Source organism: Conger conger, chromosome 12 (assembly GCF_963514075.1).
Source record: "Conger conger chromosome 12, fConCon1.1, whole genome shotgun sequence".
Lineage (NCBI taxonomy): Eukaryota > Metazoa > Chordata > Actinopteri > Anguilliformes > Congridae > Conger > Conger conger.
Genome location: NC_083771.1, coordinates 41,166,708 through 41,188,524, shown reverse-complemented (window position 1 = coordinate 41,188,524; position 21,817 = coordinate 41,166,708). Strand labels below are relative to the sequence as shown.

Below are 21,817 nucleotides of genomic sequence, written 5' to 3'. Positions count from 1 at the left end.
TTTCTTTTACCCTGATGCTGTTGTTGACAATGACCATCCCAACTATTGTATCCTCCTGTTGAGGCGTAAACATTCTTCCCCTTCCCCCTGTGTGACTGTGTGAGGTAATTTGTACAAACTTGTGCTGGTAGTGAACACTGACTGAGAGAGGTATTCATGAATTTTGGAAGAAGTGGTGATTGAATGCCTTTAGTATCAAAGCAATGCAAAAATATCCACAGTTTAGTTCACATAGTCTATTGATATGGTGAATGTGTTAAGTGTTTTGAAAAAGTGGACATGGTATTGAGACAAGTGTGAAAATGATTGTAAAAAAACTGTAATTCATAAATGCCATTCTACAGTCTGACAAAAGAAAAGAAAAAGCTTCTAGACGCAAGCACTATGTAGGAGGTTTTACACATATATCGAGTTTGCTGCTCTACATGATTTTGAAATTGCTTGATATTTGAATGGTAGATGTGGCATGTATGACAGCAGTTGTAATGATCACACCGGTCGATTGTGTGAAGAGGTATAATGGCATCATATTGCCATTATACTACTGCGCCAAAGTTGTTAGCTACACCATGAAACATGTTGGCAATCACCTGGTCATACACTTCAGCAAAATTATACCCATGTCTTAATGTTCCGAGGCATTTGAAACACATGGCACCATTCTTCTTTCAATATATAAAAGGATCAAAGGAAGCAGTTGAAATAAATTGCTAGGAGTACAATACAAGAGGGTATTGAGAATTTTCACCACAGCTGCGCAGGTTTATGATAATAGCTGAAAAATGGCCCCTGCCAGGGATATATTTCTTAGATTCCTAGTAGAACTGTGCAAAGAAAGGGCCTGATTCTGATCACCAGACAATAGGAATGCAGAGAGAAACACTATTATAGCCTTTCCGCTTGTGATGAATGAGACAATGGCATGCTGAGACAGAAATATATGTTTAGATTCAGAGAACCGGTGATGAAAAAAAGACTTGACTGCAAAAAGCACTGCAGAGCAGACTCTTAAGTTTTAAACGGAATAGGACATTTTCACTTTCATCGACTCTGTAATGAATTACCGCTGTGCGCGTGGGCATTAGTGCGGATGCATGTGTACATGCAAGCACCAGACTCACTCATTTTCTGATGTCCACAGCTTTAGCACACAGTATGTGACAGCGGGCGAGACAATAGCCTTATTATATCCTTGCTCGCCATACATAATATACGTTAATATAATATTCGGTCCCAATGCACAAAGATGAGTTGCATAATTGAACACGTTTACCCTAAAGTGCCTCATTATTGAGTCAGCTTTGTAGGCTTGCATTTGCATTTGCTCTGTGACACATCCATTGCACAAGCTCATATGAATGTGTGCGTGTGTGTGTGTGTGTGTGTGTTAGTATACCTGAGCAAGGCTAATTGTACCGTGTTGAAAGACACAGTGTCCGTATGTGCGAGTCAGTGCGTGGGCATGTGTGTGTGCGTGTGAGTGTATTCCTGAACAGGGCTAATTGCACCATGTTAACAGACACAGTGTCCATATGTGGGAGTCAGTGCATGTGTGTGTGTGTGTGTGTGTGTGTGTGTGTTTGTATGTGTGTATGTGCGAGTCAGTGCGTGCGTGTGTGTATGTGTATGTGTGTATGTGCAAGTCAGTGCATGGGAGTGTGTGTGTGTATGTGTGAGTGTGTGTGTGTGTGTGTGTGTGCGAGTCAGTGCGTGGGGGTGTGAGTGTGAGTGTGTGTGTGTGTGTGTGTGTGTGTGTATATGTGTGAGTCAGTGGTGGGAGTGTGAGTGCGCAGGATTCATGACTCAGCGGTCAGTGAGCCTCACCGTCCAGCCTCCTCCGTCCGTAGACATGTCACAGAAGACCTGGAATCCGGAGGGGTAGTGTGTGGGGAAGATGGAGTAGATCCCGTCTTCCCTCTGTCCGTTCGCGTAGATATCACCGCAGTCCCGAGGCCTCGAGCCTGAGAGAGAGAGAGAGAGAGAGAGAGAGAGAGAGAGAGATAAACTACCTCGTAATGCATAACCGCAGATGACAGCTTCCTCTTTGCAAAGTTTTGGGGAACGGAATGTAGTGGTAATTAAAGATTGTGAGGAGGTGTCAACATATCCCGCTGTGCTGTCATAGCGTCTCCTCTAGCTGTCACATTCTTACCACCTCCACGCACCTCCCATCACCACTGTATCTGCCCCCATCCCAAATCCCTCTCCCGTCCCTCCTCTGATCGCTCTTGCCAGACAGCCCAGCGCTAACTATGTCATGGGGGAATTGGCCAAAGAAACTGAGAGAGAGGCTCGTACAGACGAGGCGGGGGCTGGGGTGGGATGAGGGAATGCCTGTAACTGCTCTGCCTAATGGATTATGCATGACTGCATGCAGTGGGTCAAGATCAGAAATGCTAAATAGGGATGTCCTCTGACATGGCGAATGTATAAATTTACATGGTATGGATGCATAAGTACAGCATACGTGCCCACAGGGCTTTTCCTCCTCAATCTTCTTTGGTTGGCTGCATTATGGGAGGGCCCATTATAAGGTGTCTTGCACTTAAAAAAAGCAGCTGCGCTCCCTAAGACACTGATGAGTGCCACATTTCCAGGGCCACTTTCCCTTAATCCGCAGGCCCAATCAGAGTGTTCACAAGTTCAGTACTTTAACCATAAACACATGCTATGAGCTGAACAACTAAAGATTGGGGCACTTAGTTTCTGTCAGCACCTGTGCGTACATTTCCATTGGCTTCCAGCTCGCAACCTGACAGCCGGGCATTGACGGAGTGTGAAATTGCCAAAGGATTTTCACACAATTTACAGAGAATACATTTTCAAGAACCAGAAATGGTTTCTCACCTCGATTCCAATTAAGTTTATATGCAGTCTATTCACATCAAGGTCTACTTCTTGTGCCTTTGTGTTTGCAAAATATTCAGTGCTTTTCCAGTAAATTAGACATTCCAGGTGGAATTTTGAGAACTTGAACTTTCTTGTGCAAGCACTACAGGCGGATATCCGGCCTTGATATTCCTGGATATTGTCTAAAGATCTACAGTTGTGCTTTGTGTAATAGGAGGATTGACCACAGGTTGAAATTGCAGGTGGTTATCCTTGAGTATAGACCATACTGTAGAGCACTTTAGCCTCAGAACACATATGTGAGAAAGAAACAATGAATGTAGGATATGTGGTTATACCATATCTTTCTTCATGTAACGTGCACTATGGTGCACCATCTGCTCCGGGATTGAGCAGCAGCCCTGCAGGTTACAGAATTGGCCATAATGCCGCCTCACCATGTGGGATGATAAGAGTTACAGTTACAACTGGAAATATGACCTTGATGGTAAACAAACATAAAACTATATTATGCTTTAACAAATACTGTGCAAGAGTTGTGACACAAACGGGTGGGCATGAACACACACTTGTTTGTTTTGGGAGACTGCCTTTATGACCAGTGGCGCGGGATTTGATTTGCAGGCCCTTATGCGAAAGTGCAGCGCGGCGCGTGAATCGCCCTGTAGGAAGGCGTGTATGTGGACAGCGGTGGACGAAGGACGGACGTCCTCACCGTTGGCACAGCCTTTGAGCCGCGCCCCACGGACCGGGGCCCGCTGGAGATCGGCCTTCAGCCGGGTCTTGACGCCGCCGTTCTCCTTCTGCATGGAGTTGAGGGCGTCGCTCACCGAGTTCACCACCTTCACCATGTTGATCTGGCTCTCCGACAGCAGCTGAACGGGGCGAAAGCAAGCTCGCTTCAATTCATCAAATACTTCTCTGTGCTCGATTGATCGTGCCTGGCGCAATTGAGCCGAACAAGAGGCAGGGGTTGTGTCTCAAGATTGCACACTCGTGTTCCTGGGCACTCCTGTTCTTATGAGCTTATCTTACAAGTGCAAAAACACGTCAGCTACATAAAATGCAAGAACATAAAAAATGGGTTAATTTGAGACACACTTGTACTATAAAAGTCAGGACTCATCTGACTGTAATGTGACATGCATCCGACTAGCAGCAGTGACCAACATCTGAAGTGACAGTTAGCGAGCTAGCTATGTTATAGCAGAAGAATATAGTTGTTATGAATATTGTTGTATATTTGTATTAATACATTAAAAAGGGGGAAATGCTTAACAGTATGTATGTTAAGGTTACGATGCGAGAAAACGTGGCATTTGCAGCTAAGATTAGTCATCTCAAGTCAGTGACATAAGCTAGCACATGTAGTTGTATGCTCTCATTAGCTGCAGCCTTGTATTTTTAGCTAGATAGTTTACATTCCTTTGTCGGTGATTGGATATTTAAAATTCACATTTTTTTCTTTGCTGCGGACATGATATCGCAATGACATTTATATTACATTTACATTTTTGTAATTTGGCAGACGCTTATAATCCAAAGCGATTTACAAGTACATAGGTTCTACCACAAGTCAAAGCATCACATCCAGAACTAGGAAAATACACATGGAATGCTGTTCTAAACATATAGTCGTCATCATTTTGGGGGGGGGTTAGACAAGGATAGGGGTATCAGAAAGGGGGGGGGGGGGCGGGGGAAATCAGTAGGGAGGACTAAGGTACAGTTTGAAAAGGTGCGTTTTGAGTCTGCGTCGAAATAGGGGGAGGGATTCTGCTGTCCTGACAGTGGTAGGCAAGTCATTCCACCACTGAGGAACCAGAACGGAAAACAGGCGTGAACGTGCAGCTCGACCGCCGGGTGCTCGTAGTGAGGGAACCATAAGGCGACCAGAGCTGGCAGACCAGAGTGGTCTAGCTGGGGAGTAGGGAGTGATCAGGGATTGTATGTAAGGTGGGGCAGTCCCCTTAGCAGCCTGAAATACCAACACTAGGGCCTTGAATCGGATGCGTGCGGCAATAGGAAGCCAGCAATGACTGCTGGGAACTGAAAGTGTGCTCTGAAGCAGAATTCAATTTTGTCCTCCCCAGTACACAAGAGAACTTCCGGTTAATTCCATGTGTACTTGGCAGTTTTTTTTTTGTTTTGTTTTTTTACTTGAGATTTACACACTAACTAGTCACTGGTCTACAATTTGAAACACAGCCGGGGGTTTGCACTTTTTGAGTGTATTTCTGGGTTTCAATACACCAGAAAAGCTCAGTAAAGTGTAGAACAGTATTTGAATGCAAAACAATTACATACGTATCTGGCCGAGGTCTAAATGACACTACTTTAGATGATTCACTGCGAGATTATGCCCAGTAAATTCCAGTGCACTACTCGGAAATCCAAGAAAGCGGACAGCTTACAAAGCTTAATGGTTTACATAAGTGAATAATACATACTGAGCATCAAAAGATAAATATGAATTCATTCAGTATGTTTTTTTTAATATAACATTTAAATAAAAGTACAGAAAACATTCATCTGGAAGGTCATGACTGAAAATCAATAATCAAGGCAATGTAAAATCCCTTCAGATTTGCATAGTTCATTGCACACATACATACCTGTATGATGGGACCATGCTGGCAAGATCATTTCAATCTCTTACCATTTTTAGTGCAGCAAATATTGCACATTTTCAGCAAGTCTTTGCTAGCCAGCAAAGAAAGAAATTGGCGGTTTTTGCAGAGCTTTCCAAAATTATAAATTATTACCACCTGTCTAAAGATGAGCAAAAATAAACAACACAGTTGAATTTTCATTCAGATTGCAGTCAGATGAGACCACCATTTGAATTTTTTCTGTCTCTCAGCACTCCCGTGTGAAAAAGTATACTTCAGCATTCTCAAAATATACAGTAATTATATGTACTTTTCTACTCAAGTATACAGTAATTCAGCATACATTTTTTTTCACAAGGGTTTGTTTTAGTAGAAAAACCTTCCTATTTAGCATACTATACATTATACAGTCGCTCCTTCCTTTTTAAAGTTTGCATTGTTTATTTTACATTGTTCTCTTATTTTGCTCACCTTTATGAAGAATACCAACATGCAGCATACTGAGTTTACATCAGGAGTAGGCATTTGTTTGGAGTAGAAATACCTTTTAAATAATATAAAAAGGGAAAGGGCCCTGTGCAAAAGGATTATACTTTGTCAGTTTTTTTAAAGATTATTACCAGGGCCCAGACCCAGGTGATTTACTGGTTAGAGCTTCAATGAGTCAGGTGAGTATAATTCCAGGGCTGGACTTTTTATTCTGAAGTAACTTTTATTCTGAAAAATGCCTTCTAAAGTAACCAAGTGCAGGGGCTGTTCTGTCTGGTGTTAACAACAATGGGTTCCTCTAAACAGTTGCCCAAGGATGTCAGAATAAAGATGGTTCATTTATACCCAGAAAGAGAAGACTACAACTCTCTCAACACTGCAAACCTATATCCACTGTCAATGTCAGAAACATTATTAGAGAATGGAAGATACTGTAACTGGTCAAGGCAAGGTCTGGAAAATAAATAAATAAAGCATACTGATAAAAATACAAAGATATGGCCACCGGATCAATCATCAGGGAATGCAAGGGAGTAAAACAAGTTTCTTAAAAGTGCCAGTGGAGTCGAACACTCTTGTGGCAAGAGGAAGACTATTCCACAATTCCACAATCAAGGGGCGAGAACAGGGAAAGCGTAGTCTCCCTTCAATTTAAATCTAGCCCTTGGGGTGACCAGCAGACTTTGGTTTGAGGACTTCAGGGACCTCACACTGATTGAAGGAGACAGCAGCTCGGTATATAGTCAGGAGCTTGTAAAGCCCTGTACGTAATCGTGATAATTTTAAAATTTATTCTGCACTTGAAAAGGAAGTCGGTGAAGGGAAGCCAGAAAAGGGGCAATACAATCCTGGTAGGAAGGCGAGGTGCTGCATTTTGGACTTGCTGTCAATGAGCCACAGCTCATTGGGGGTGACATGGCTCAGGCAGTAAGAGCAGTCGCCTGGCAGTCGGAGGGTTGCCGGGTTGATCCCCCGCCCGGGCTGTGTCGAAGTGTCCCTGAGCAAGACACCTAACCCCCAAATGCTCCTGATGAGCTGGTTGGCGCCTTGCATGGCAGCCAATCGCCGTTGATGTGTGAGTGTGTGTATGAATGGGTGAATGAGAAGCATCAATTGTACAGTGCTTTGGATAAAGGCACTATATAAATGCCCTTGATTGAGGCATGTAAACAGGGAAAACATCAGCAGATGGGGTAGTGTTTTGATGCAAGTAATAAAACAGAGGGAAATTTTGCAACAGAATCATCATTAAAAATATGGGAGCGCAGAGTACGCTTAGGGTTTAGAGTATTTGCTCAGAAGACAGCGTCAAAAACAATACATTTATGATCCGTAATCCAAGCATGTCTTCCAAATGCTCAGAAGAACCCACACATCACTGTGAAAGAGCTGCAAAAAAGAATAGCAGACAAAGGTCTGTTCACAGGACAACAATACAACAAAGACCTACATCGGAGAGTTGCCAGAAAGAAGGGCCTCGACACAAAATTAAGCATCTGAATTATGCAAAAGAAAATACTGCGAAGCCTGAAGCTTTTGGGAACAATATTCTTTGGACTGAAAAAAACAAAATGGAACTTTTTGGCCACCACCAAAGAAGGTATGTTTCAAGAAAAAAGGGTGAAGCCTTTGTAGAGAAGAACACCTTGCCAACTGTTAAGCATGGAGGTGGATCCATTACGCTTTGGGGTTGTGTGGCAGGAAATATTGTGCAAGTGGAAGCAAGAATGGATTCCACCAAATATCAAGAAATTCTAGAGGCTAATGTTCAAAGGTCAGTCTAGACATTGAAGTTGAAGAGAGGTTTGTTATTCCAGTAAAACAATGATCCAAATTATACCACAAAATCAATCATGAGGTACCTCCAGGAAAGACAGATGAAGGTTTTGTAATGGCCACCAGTCTCCAGACTTGAATATTATTGAACATCTGTGGAGAGATCTCAAACATGCCATACATGCAAGGTGGCCAAAGAATATTTCTGAGCATCAGGTGCTCTCCCAGGAAGAATGGGGAAAACCATTTGCACCATTTAGAGGTCAGGTTCACTTCTGTTCACTTAGATATTAATTGTAAAATACTTTTTGACCAGGGGTGCCCACATTTTTGAACACCACTGTAAATGTGTACCAAAAGTGTGCCAGATCCACCAATAGCTTTGTAAATAGCTATCCTGAGAAAATGAGAGAACATTTAGTGGCTAATTTCAGAACAACATAAACAATGCCTTCCCCCGTGGCCAGTCACAAGTAGTAATTGTAATAAAGTGATTCAGCTGTGAATGATCAAATAAAATCTGATATAATAGTCCTTTAATTTTTTAAAGGTAATGCCTTTGATTTATTTTTAAAATAAAGGTGTCGTTGTTGTAAAATCAATGGCTTTTTTTCGGCACTGACGCAGGAAATCCTGCTGTCTGGTCTTGTACCCATCGTCACCCTCAATAAGATCACTTCCAGGGAATTTAAACCAGCTCCCGCTCTCCCTTTCATCTCCTCTCTCTTCTTGCCACTGCGACGAGTGAAGTAAACACATCAGGCATCTCCAGCTCCAGCCCGCGGCTTCTCTGATGTCCTCCCTGACCTCAGCGGCACAACACCAGAGTAATTAGATTACAAAGCAATAATGTTTGTCTTGACAAATGAAAGCACTGACCCACTTTGGGGTGTGATCCACTGTGGACTGGAGTGGGCTGGTGTGAAATTCACAGTTGTAATCGGCCTTGGGGACTGCGATGGCGTTCCCCCCCTCCTCTACCACCATCTCCATCTCCTTCTAAAAGGTTTTGTTTCTTCCATAACCACGCCCCAGTGCCCGCGTTAATCAAAGAGATACACGCATGCTATCGCTTTATGCTGTGCATACAATAAACAATCGTTCCTCTGAGCTGGGATGGGGCACTCGCAGCTGTTCTTCAGCTCACTGTTTTAAAAAATGGAAAATATTCACTGGAACAAAAGATTAATGAATGTATCAAACTCCACAAAGAAGAAGATTGCACAGACTTATGATTCCTATCAAAGCACACTGAATATTCTATTAATAACGGAATGTAGTGCTTTTATACAGGATTAAAAATGCAATTTAGATTGTAATTTGCTATTCTTTTTAACTAAACTTCAGGGCTGAATCTATTAAAACTGTCTCTCACAGCTATTTTCACAGGGCCCAAGACATTAAAAGCCCAGGACGCAACACTTGCCATGTCAGCTGATGAGAGTGTGGCGCAAACAGACATCACCAAAATGAACTTGCCAAACTTATTTCATTTTATTCTTCAAGTAAACAAATAGGACTGTACTAAATTTTTCTATGTCAATTTCCTAAGTGAGTGTTAAGGTCAAACGTTGATTGATCCCAAGCCACAGTTCAATAACAACCAATAGAGTGCAATCTTATTTGCAGTCTGAGGCAACCTGCTTGAGGGTGCCATTCCGTCGCTGGGCTTCTCTGGCAGGAAGCAGATGGCCCTTCCAGAGCGTCTTGGCATTTGGGAAGAGGGAGGGAGTGTCAACAAGCGTTAGCTTCACCCCCGAGCCGGCAAATGAGTCACCCTGCTCCTTGATTTCACCGACTTTGTGAGCCAAAGCAAGAGCAAGGGACAGAAAGTAAGTCCTATCACCGCGCGGAGGCGGACACATCAATTAAAGAGCAATTAAGCGCCGGCCAAGGTTCCATAAGGCCACTCTGTGGGGGTGTTAAAGGTTAATCATGTGTGTGTGTGCATGCCTATGAATGATAGTGTGAATATGCTCGCGCGCACACACACACACACACACACACACACACACACACACACACACACACACACACACACACACACACTCATCTGGCTCTATTTGATTTTCAAATTTGTCGCGGATGCAGTGACCCATCAAACAGAGGACATTGTGGGTTGAAACGGGCCGTTAAACACCGGCGCTGAAGAATCATTGGGAAGCGAGGAGCGGGCGGGGTTTACAATGTCTGTCTGTCCCCCTGCTCTCACCTTCAGGGTTTACGGTGTGGACACCGGAGCGCTCCTGACTGCCAGTTCTTGAGGATGCACTGCGAAAACATTTTCTGACGTGCTGCGTTGATGCAGTATGTGTCAAAATTAATCCCCCTTTTTTGTGGGGAAATTTCCACAAATACGGTACACATGCGCATTCAATTTGAACTACTGCCACCAAGAAGAACGTGCTCCGCATGTGTCGTAGGTTGTATAAAAATAAATGATACATTTTGAATTTAGCAGACGCTCTTAACCAGAGAGGCACAGATTAGAGCCCATTTTCACAGCTGGATAGTTTACTGAAGCAATTCAGGTTAAGTACTTTCCTCAAGGGCCAAACAGCAGTGACCCAGCCTGTAATCACAGCCTTTGAATTACAAGCACAGGTGCCTAACCATTGTACTACACTCATATACATGTGATTTAACAAATGTATCTTTTACTGACAGTCTTACTTATTACAGACGACAGTACATATTCTAAGATACAAATGAACATCTTCAAAATATTCCCAGTTTACTCTGCACAATGTATTTTTATTCTTCACAAGTATTACTGTTTCTGGCCAAGCAAAAGTTTTTCTTGACAGTTTTATAAGTAATTCTTCTTTATGTAAAAAAATGAAGTCTCTCATACCAAAGCATATTTCTATTTCGGTTTTCATTTCTCCTGCAGCTCCAGTTTGTGGAAAGTTTTTATTGTGTACAGAGCTGTCTGCAGAGATAACAGAAGAGGAGCTTGGGGCATCCTGTGGGCTGGCTAACAATGGCTAGCTTTATCCACGGTTAGAAAATTCACTGCTGACTCTGGGAAGAGGACTCTAGAGTCTTTACTATGTCTAAAGGCACTTGGGGGGAATGTTCAGACACAAAATGTAAACATGCCTTGACAGTGCTAATGATGCACTGTCCTCCTTTAAGCAGACCAGAACCTTGTCCCAGATATGCAGATTGCAGCAGCTGAGAAGAATTCATAGCCTATTCTTCTAGAGTGAACTTTAGGTATTGTGGCAGAGTGAATTAGCGAGCATATGCATGATTTGTCTTGACACATGCCTTACAAACCCACAACTCTGCCTGCAGCAATATTGTATCTGTGCTTAAGCACACAACAAGTGTTTGTGTCTTTAGTTGTGAACAGTGGCTGATGTCAGTGACACCATTTGCATATTCCCCCACTACCCTGCCCTCAAGGGCTTCCTTTCGAGGATAAGGACTGGGTAACCTCGGGACAGGAACATTATGACTTGAAATTGAAATATAGGTCTGCCGTCAGAGGCCCTGGTGAAGATACATGTTGAACACCATAATGTTCTGACAAAATGCAGGCTCACAACTGAACAGCGCCATAACATTGACCGTACCATTTGTACCATGTAGAGGTCATGTTCACTTCTGTTCACTTCGATATTAATACTAGAAGGCTTTTTTTTTTTTACCAGTGGTGCCCAGGTTTTTGCACACTACTCTATGTGCAAATTCAATCCAGGCAAAATGCTTGGTGCTTGTACCAAGTATTTAGAAATCTTATTGTTTACTGGTCAGGTGACCAGTGGTAATTCAGTAATATGGCCCAAAAAGTTCACATGCATTTTAAGATAATACCAATATTGCAAACTAGTGCAAATAATTACAACCATGGGAAACAATATACACTTTGGAATGACAAATACACACAAGGAAAGGTGTAATAAAATGTGTAATAGTAGGTGTAATCACCCCTAAAGCAACAACGCTCATAACAAACACTTTTTCCTTGGCTCCAGTGAAAGGTGTCTGCCGTCGCGGAGCATTGTGATACTGCTGCTATGATAGGAGATAAATTTGCATGGCCTTCAGCATGAGAATGAATTTCAATGTATTTATGATAACACCTCCTCCCAGAAGATTTACAGGGGGGGTGTGCGGTGAAAAGAAATGGCAGCACAAAGCGGAAGTGTCACTTTTGCGAGTTCGACAACTCTTCGGTTTGCCGTGAGACCACAGCATGTGACCCTGCTCTCCTGATGACATAATTCGAGCCAAATTTGAAAGAGGTGGAGAGGGTGGCGATCAGCGGAAACATCACACAAACGTCAGCATGTCTGTTCCAGTCAGCACATCCTCAGTGGCGTGGGAACAGAGGGGTTTTTTTTTTTGCCACACCTCTTGCTTGACAGGGCTGTTATACCCTTGTCTGACACATCGGCAGGGAACTCAAAAACAGCTTTCCCTTTGTTGTAAGATATAGAGGAGCCTATTAACGGCAAACTCAGGGGGTGAGTGAAAGTGTATGTGCGTGCCAGTGGTTCCAGGGCAAATTTCATTTTGTTCCTTGTGTGTGTTTTTTATTACAGGCACTTTGTAGTGATAAGCACGCATTTCTTCCTCAGCCTTGAGGGCTGAAGGCACTCAAGATTTAGCGCTTCTTATTCTGTCAGCCTGCCTGCCAGATACGGCCAGTGAAAAACCCCAAACTAATTCACCCAAAAAATGGGAACAGTCATCTTTCATTAATCCTCTCCTTGTGCACCTTGTCTTAGTTGAGGACTGAGTGATTAGCAAAGCACAGAGCAACATCCATCAAATCCGCACCAGTGCGCTCTCAGAACTGGAACTGGGTGGCAGTTTGAAGTGGTGGATCTCTGTTCGCCTGACATAAATGGCTTGATATTTAACAACACGGTCTAAAAATACAGCTTGTGCTGCTCTCCTGATTGCCCTGTGAGCTGAGCTGAGCAGCTAGGTGAGCAGTGCTAGTGCTTTTGTCTTCAATACACATCCCAATGGAAATCACAGGGGTGTATAGAGGCTACTCCGGGGTAATTCACAGGGTTTAAAGCAGGGGAGGTAGGTATTCTCACCGTGCTCCATACACCAAGTTAGCTCACTGTGTTCCGAACAGTGCAACTGTGACATTAACTAAAAAAAATGTCATCAGCTTTGGTTTTTCTGTGTGTGTAAAGTACAATCCCTTCTGTTTTCATTTTAAAAAACTTGGTATGAGTCACATAGGCGATCCATTTCAGCATACAGTGACATGGAAATAGTGGTAGAATGTGAGAGTGTGGTGGGGAAGCTGTTGCTAATGAGAGACTACCGACTGCGCAGGCTTATACGGCTTGAGCTAACTTCTGAACACAGGGACGTTGTGCAGCTATTTGTTGTTTTCTCTATAATTATTGGTCCAATTCACATCAATCAAAGTGTTTTATTGTCTGGGATAGTCAATAAGCGATACCATAGTCATAAATCACATTCCTCAGGAGAAAAACTGCCATTGAACGGACGTTAACTTGTGGTGGAAGCGGCTGCTTCCCCGCGTTCTGTTCAGAACGGTGAGTTTGCGTTCGGGGGTTTGGTTAGTGCGATGAGGGGGGTGGAAGTAGCGGAGGATTCACCTGGATGAGACGGCCCTGCTCCGTCTGCAGGGTGTTGAGGTCCTGCCCCAGGTTGCCCTGGCCCCGCCGCAGGGACTCGTAGTCCATCCTCAGCTGGCTGGCGTGGGCAGAGAGCTTGGCCACCTCCTCCGCCAGGTTGACCAGCAGGGCGTGGTCCTGGCCCTTGACGGACTTGAGGTCGGAGTCGTGGTCGGTGAGCGAGTGCAGCAGGGACGTCTGCACGCCCTCCAGGCGCAGGAAGTTGTTGTTGTAGTCCGGGCAGTTCGGGTCAACGAAGATGTTGATGCGGGAGCCGTCGCCCCGCTCCACCGTCACCAGGGCGTTGCTCTCGTCCTGATTGGTGCTTATGAGGGGCGGGCCGTCCGGCCCGGGGGGCGCCTGGTAGTGGTTCATGAAGAGGATGGTCCCCGTTATTGTGACAGCCAGTAGCACGGCCACGAAAAGCAGGATTGTACATAGCAGGTAACTACAGCTCATTCTCTGGATGGAGAGGGACAGAGGGAAAGAAGAAAGAGACACAAGAGAAATCAGAGGTCGTTGTATTTCCCTGCGTCTGTGGGCAGCACCATTCTGACTCCCATAGGGACTGCTTCAATTAAACAGCATGACCTACAGCAAGCTAAATGTTCATCACTTTTTTCATAAGCACACACTGCAAAGGGTGATTTTGAACAAAGGGAACATACACAGCACACGGAGAGGTAATTATTTATTACCAGTGGCTGACAGGTCCCTGCTTTCACCTAACCCGTGTGCTAACCTTTACACCGGTACACTCCACCTCCAGTCTGCTATAGATGTTCCATGCCCCACCTTCAGCCTATTACAGATGCTGAATGCCCAATATATAGTTTATTATAGATGTTTCAGGCCCTACCTTTAGCCTATTACAGATGCTGAATGCCCAAAATATAGTTTATTATAGATGTTCCAGGCCCTACCTTTAGCCTATTACAGATGCTGAATGCCCAAAATATAGTTTATTATAGATGTTCCAGGCCCTACCTTTAGCCTATTACAGATGCTGAATGCCCAAAATATAGTTTATTATAGATGTTCCAGGCCCTACCTTTAGCCTATTACAGATGCTGAATGCCCAAAATATAGTTTATTATAGATGTTCTAGGCCCTACCTTTAGCCTATTACAGATGCTGCATGCCCTAACTTTAGTTTAGTATAGTTACTGCCTGCTCCATATGCACTCACCAAGCACATTTTTACTTCACTATATCTACTAATTAATCTGATTATCTAATCAGCCAATTGTGTGGCAACAGTGCAAAGCATACAGTCATGTAGATACAGGTCAGGAGCTTCAGTTAATGTTCACATCAACCATCAGAACGGGGAAAAAATGTGATATAAATGACTTTGACCGTTGAATGATTGTTGGTGGCAGAGTATCTCAGAAACTGCTGATCTCCTGCAATTTTCAGGCACACTAGTCTCGAGAGTTTGCAAAGAATGGTACAAAAAACTAAAAAAAGTGAGCAGCAGTTCTGCAGACATTAACGCATTGTTAATGAGAGACGTCAGAGGAGAATGGCCAGACTGGTCAAAGCTGACAGGAAGGTGACAGTAACGCAAATAACCACGCATTACAACAGTGGTATGCAGAAGAGCATCTCTGAACACACAACACATCATAACGCATTATAGATGCTTCATGTCCCATATATAGTGTCTTATAGATGCTGCATGCTCCACTTTAGCCCATTACAGATATGACATGCTCCATCGTTAGTCTTTTGCAGATGATGTAGATCCTATTTGTGAGTCACACTTCTGAATACCAATATATATAACACGTCTGATAACAAGACACCGCACCAATTTTTCCAAACACCTTTCGGGGCTGTTACTTCCATTGTATTTCTCTGCACAGTCCCAAAGGGCCCTTAACAGCAGTCAGTTGTGAACAATTCCATTACCATTGAAGTATGAAAAAGAGGGAGACCTTCAAAATGGTGAGAGATACATAATCATTAGATGCAATTAATATTGAAAGCATTTCATTTTCAGCAGCTTTAATTAATTATCGAAGCAGTAATTTGATGCTTAAAATTATGGAAATAATTTAATGCAGTGTTGTTTATATTTTTTGTGTTTATGTGTGTGCTCCATGTGTTCAGGTGTGTAGTTGAGTGTTGCACTGAAGTATACATGTATGTATATGCTTGTACAGTACTGTATGCATGTGGTTGTGTGTGCTTTGTAGTAAATTACCATGCAGATCATCACTTACAACTGCTAATTAGCAAAATGCATTAGCACTTTCAGCCATAGTAAAAGGCACCTAATGGTGTAGTTTATGGCTGCTTTGAGCAGGAGACCGGGCCACAATGTAAACTACCATTTCAGGAAATGTACACAAACACAGTGTTTCTCCAAAGTACAGACCGTATCAGTGGTATTAGGGAATTGGATCAGGATACAGAAGATGAGTCAGTGAGTGTGTGTGCGTGTGTGGGTTGCGTATGTTTGTGTGTGTATGTCTCCATGTGTATTATGTATTATTAATCTGTACATCATTTAACCAGGGAGTCTAATTGAGTCTATTTGCCAAGACATACAGCAGCCCAGATAACATTTATTTTGAATTTAAAACCATTTAATAATATAAAATGCATAAGCCTTAAGTCCTTCTGCAACATTTTCCGAGCAAAGGATGCAGTATACATGAATGGCCCTTTTCCAGTCTCTGCACGGGCATTGGGCACCGAAAGCATACAACAGTTCTGGGAACATAAAACATAGTGTGCAGTACTTTGGATGTGAAGATCTAAACACACAGGCCATTGAGCTGAAACACAGGTCTCAGTTACCCAGTGAACAGTTGGTGAGATAAAAAAAAAAACACTGTGGCTAGGGGAACATGGGACTGCTTCGGTGTGATAGCATTTGCTCCACCAAACCACAGCCTGCAGGGATACAATAAAAGGCAACAGCCTTTCACACGTGACAAGACAGCACATGGATAGCATCACATGCACAAAGACAAGTCACACTGTTGGAAGACAGACAAGACATACCAGGTGCATTTTTATAAAGCTCCGAGTGCCTTTTTTGGAAGGTCCCAATTGTATTTATTGTAGGGTTTTTTGGCTGTTTCTCTAGCAATCACATGAGCGTTGTTTTCCTTTATGTCTTAGAAATCCCACACGTTGATCCCAAAGCAGATTTTCATACATCTTCTTCCACTGGCTCACACCCTGCCAGAAAGGACTTTAAAATAAAGTCGCTTGCTGTGTGTAAACCGTCAGTGATATAACATTTTAATTCCGATTTTCAGAGCACATCCAGTGGCTATAGTGGCTGCATAGGGAAACGGGTTGAAATGAATAAAATCCCCCCTAAGTATCAATGGGAGCTGAACACATACAGTAATAATGGGGCTGTAGACCCCCTCTATAGATCTGAGCCCCCACCACAGCCTGAGTTGGGGGTCTCTGCCTTTCGTCCCCAATTATACACATAGCAAAATGTTTCAATAAAATTATGAAATAATAAAAATAATGTGTTAGATCTCAAAATGGAGTTCAAATACAGGTACATACCAGGACTACTTGTCTTGCTATGATGTGGAATTTTAGCAAGTTTGCAAGTATGAACGTACAGATGTGTCAGGCCACTGCAGTACTGGTGTTATGGGTATATTCATGGGAATCTGTGTACTTTTGAATAAATGTCCACAGGCAGTGCTGGTTAATGTCATATGAGTGTCTCAATATAGTACTAACTTTGGATGCATTAATTTATTTGGATATAAACCTCTACAGTATGTGTTAATGTGACTGTGCTTCTGAATCCGACTAATGCAGAAATGGTTTGACAAGTCTGTCGGTCTTGTCCACACAGGTGTCAATAAAGGGCACACAGCTTCTCACAAACACTAGATAGCTCCAACCAGCGCCTCCTGTAATATGATATTCTTTGGCTTGAATTTTTAAGACTTAGAAGTCACAAGTAATTTGGGGAACATGCATCTTCGAATTCTGGAGTTTATGCAGACGTGTTGCCTTTTCATAAACAGCCTCTCTGGTTCACAGCATGGTGCAGCATTGCAATTAGCAGCAACGTTAATTATATTCCTCAGTCTGGATGGCTCACTTTAGAAAGCGAGAAGCTGCCATTGTTAGCGTGGGCTAGGGCGACTCAGTCTGCCACTGACCCAACTGCCACACGCGTGTCAACACATTGTTAAATGATCAGATCTCAGCCACGAATCACCGCCAGGACTAATTCCTCCTGTCCCGGCGGGCCCCGCCAAAAGGCACGGCCATATTTATTTTAAACAAAATTAATATGCACAAGGAGCATGGCCTACTTCCCAGTGCTGCTGAAGAGGAAGCGGTCCCAGACCGATTTGTTACGTTAAAGCGGCTGAGCCTCCAGCACGGCAGAATTCTCCAGCACGGCAGAATTAAGCGGGTTTATTTCACTCCACGCACCTTCCACTCAGACCTGAGAATTAAGCGGGTTTATTTCACTCCACGCATCTTCCACTCAGATCTGAGAATTAAGCGGGTTTATTTCACACCGAGCACCTTCCACTCAGACCTGAGAATTAAGCGGGTTTATTTCACTCCACGCACCTTCCACTCAGACCTGAGAATTAAGCGGGTTTATTTCACACCGAGCACCTTCCACACAGACCTGAGAATTAAGCGGGTTTACTTCACTCCACGCACCTTCCATTCAGACCTGAGAATTAAGCGGGTTTATTTCACACCGAGCACCTTCCACACAGACCTGAGAATTAAGCGGGTTTATTTCACTCCATGCACCTTCCATTCAGACCTGAGAATTAAGCGGGTTTATTTCACACCGTGCAGACCTGAGTGGAGAAGCGGAGAAGTGCAGCAGGAGCAGAGAACACTCTGTTCCCTCCTCCCCCGGCTAACACCCAGCCATCCCCGACGGCTACACTCCCCGACACAGACCGTGCGCAGCTATATGAATTTTACGTCCTTAATCTCCTCCTCGCGGCGAAAACCGAAACGGAGAAACGCGAAAAGAACGCGACTCTTCGAAACGCTCCAGTGTCTCGGATTATTAGACGGCATCGTTCCTGGAGGGGACGCGCCTCACGTGCCACAAAAACGCGCTCACATCCACGACGACATTCGTCAGGGTTGACTGTATTGTACTGTATTGTAGGTTTGTACAGCTATCTGTCTGTTTATGTGACCAGATGGGAGTGTGTCTGTGGACCTGTGAATGAGGACGGACTCATTAGATGCAGGCACAACAGACAAATGAACAATGCGCTGATTTGATCAGCTATTTCCCCCCATTATCTTTCCAGACCGACATTGATATTTATCACTAAATGCAATCATGACATTTGCATCTAAAATCGCCACTTATTGTCGCAATAGTGAAAATAGTGCCCGCAGAAAGATTCACAGTGTGTGTATTTCTGAGCAATGAAAAGGAGTACAGGGTGAACCTATGCAGTGTAGCCTACTTTACAGTACAGGCGGTGCAGAGAGCACAAACACAGGTACAGTTTTAATCTAAATTGCTGCAACACCGTAGAGTATGTACCCCACTTGGAATTTAGCTGAGGATGTTGGCCCGGGGGAGGATCAATTTGGGATCAATCAAGATAACTAAATGTAATGGGCAGACAATATGTGGATTGATTTCATCGTAGCCACCCTGCTGTGTGGTGCTCCGTTTTGATCCGGCGGGAGCATTTTTAACTGAACAATTTATTCAAAACAATTTACTCTTCATTTTGTAATTAACCACTACCATTGATGCTGTCTGCAGTATTAGCACCTGCTCTATAGCTGTCAAAACAAAGCGTGTTTGCTCAAACCCAGGACAGTTCTAGGCATCATACTGCAGTCCCCTGCTGCTTGTATCCATGCCCCCACTGCGTTCGGTCATGTGGAAACCTCAGCACATGTTTATGAGCTCCCTCTGGTTCAACTTCCTCCAGGATGTGACCCCTGACCTTTCCCCAGTACTTCCTCTCTACCTCTATTAATCTCTGCTTCTACTCCATGAAAACAAATTAAAATCTGCAGCCACACTGGATTTCTTCCATCTTCACCAGTGATTAAAAATCACAGTCTGCATCCAATTCTTTTTGGCACATCCACCTAAATATTTATACCTTTTTTTTATTACAAAAGGAAAAAGAAAATATATATATATATCTTGTCATTTTTGGACCAATGCCTACATTTTGGATTTTGATCCAATAACCTTATATGTATATGTTTTTTACATTAGAAAAATATATATTTTGTCTCCCCAAGGCACTTAGATCCATACCCATTTGTTAAGTGGCTATTCTACTTATGCTCAACAAAGTGTATGTTCCCCTGGTGTGTGTTCATAAATAACACTTATCTTATCTTATCTTATAAGGGCTCCATAGATTTGCTTAAACTGTGCCAGGGGGCCCAAGGTACAGACAGCATTGTCACTTATTTATAGAAATGAAAACGTCTCAGTTCTTGGTTGCATTTGAAAGGGACATGAACTACAAGAACAATCGTGGTATGACAATATCTATTTGAAACAAAATGCTAACAAGGCCAAGAAGATAGGGACTGGCTTGGGAGGGAGGAAAAGGTACTATCTGCAGAATTTGTGGCACTGATGAAGTGATGCAGTAGTGCAGTAGCAGAAACAAATATCTAGGGCAGGGCTGTCCAGTCTTATCTGGAAAGGGCTGGTGTGGGTACAGGTTTTTGTCTTAACCCTGCATTACAACATCTGATTTAAATAATGACCTAATCTGGTGCCTTAGTGCCGGGTTGACAGAGAAACCGGCACCCACACTGGGCCCAGCTCTGATCCAGGGATTTTAAAACCATTAAGTCATTCAATGCATTTCATCCTCATTTGTACACCGACTTCTTCACACCACACCTGGGTTCATTTTACAAAACCGACAATTTAGCACTGACCTGACATGCATCTCCTCATAGCCCTGTGATAGCATTAGATGGAAGATAGTTATGTTTTATAGGTGTTGAAAAGAAGCACTTTGTGAGAATGGCTGCGTGTTGCAGTTTTAGGCTGTTGCATATCACAAACTTCATATAGGTTTCATTGAATTTGCTAATTTGCTGTATGCTCTCTGCACTGTAATCTCCACAATATTTCTCTGTGATGCCAGATAAGTGTCTCTCTGAAATGAAATAATAAAACAACTGCAGTAATATTTTGTTTTGCAATCATTATTTTGCTATCACTTAAATGGTAAGCAAAGCAATTTAAAATTACCATATTAGCAAACACTTATCAGTAGCAATTCCCATTTTCCTAGCTTAGTGTTTATCCAGGGTCTTTTCAAGGGATTTTCTCAGGACTGCCATGTTGCATTGTTATATGCTGTGAAAGGAAAAGCTTTGTACTTGACCAAGGGTTTGGTGCAGAATTGTGAAATAGTGGTTTGACACCTGAAAGCTGAGTGTGAACTGTAACTCAAACAGCTGAGTCTGGTCACATCAGCATCCTGGTCTGTATGTATGCCCTGTGTGTGGCTTGTCTGTATGTATGCCCTGTGTGTGGCTTGTCTGTATGTATGCCTTGTGTGTGGCTTGTCTCTATGTATGCCCTGTGTGTGGCTTGTCTGTATGTATGGCCTGTGTGTGGCTTGTCTGTATGTATGCCTTGTGTGTGGCTTGTCTGTATGTATGCCTTGTGTGTGGCTTGTCTGTATGTATGCCTTGTGTGTGGCTTGTCTGTATGTATGCCTTGTGTGTGGCTTGTCTGTATGTATGCCCTGTGTGTAGCTTGTCTGTATGTATGCCTTGTGTGTAGCTTGTCTGTATGTATGCCTTGTGTGTGGCTTGTCTGTATGTATGCCTTGTGTGTGGCTTGTCTGTATGTATGCCCTGTGTGTAGCTTGTCTGTATGTATGCCTTGTGTGTAGCTTGTCTGTATGTATGCCTTGTGTGTGGCTTGTCTGTATGTATGCCTTGTGTGTGGCTTGTCTGTATGTATGCTCTGTGTGTAGCTTGTCTGAATGTATGCCTTGTATGTGGCTTGTCTGTAATACATTTTCCCCCCTCATCTGACCAGAAATGCAAAAAAAAAAAAAAAAGAGATGGTGAAAATGAAACAAATTGTCTGGATAATGAAAAGCTTGGCAAGATATTAATTTTTTATAAATGTTCAAAACGTTTCCACCATGAAATAACTCATCAATCCGCAACCCTCAATGAACAATTTCTCTCTGGATCTGGGCTAATCTCGCAGTTAACATTAATGCCATTCCTTGGCTATAGAGGTGGAGGAACATCTTTTACAGGAAAAAAAAAAAAAAACTGGGCACAATCTCATTTTCTTGAATATATTTTTCATGCCCGAGGCTCGGACTCATTCAAAACTTTGACAACACAAATCATGTGACCAGCTCTGTTGCCATTTTATTTTTACAGGCAGTCCGGACTCGCAGTGCACAAAGAGATTTGGACACTTTAAATCGTCATAATTCAATATGACATGGTATATTGTTGTAGAGC

At 43.2% G+C, this 21,817-nt stretch overlaps 1 protein-coding gene across 3 annotated transcripts in view; it reads right to left on the bottom strand.

Annotated features, from left to right (window-relative positions):
- Positions 1-21,817, bottom strand: part of fibcd1b (fibrinogen C domain containing 1b) — a 113,032-nt gene that overhangs the window by 55,212 nt on the left and 36,003 nt on the right. For all 3 annotated transcript variants that reach the window (XM_061263515.1, XM_061263514.1, XM_061263516.1), the window contains 3 exons: positions 13,325-13,804; positions 3,566-3,725; positions 1,825-1,961 (listed from right to left, as the gene is read on the bottom strand). In XM_061263515.1, coding sequence (XP_061119499.1) covers positions 1,825-1,961; positions 3,566-3,725; positions 13,325-13,804 — 777 coding nt within the window. The remainder of the gene's footprint in view (positions 1-1,824; positions 1,962-3,565; positions 3,726-13,324; positions 13,805-21,817) is intronic.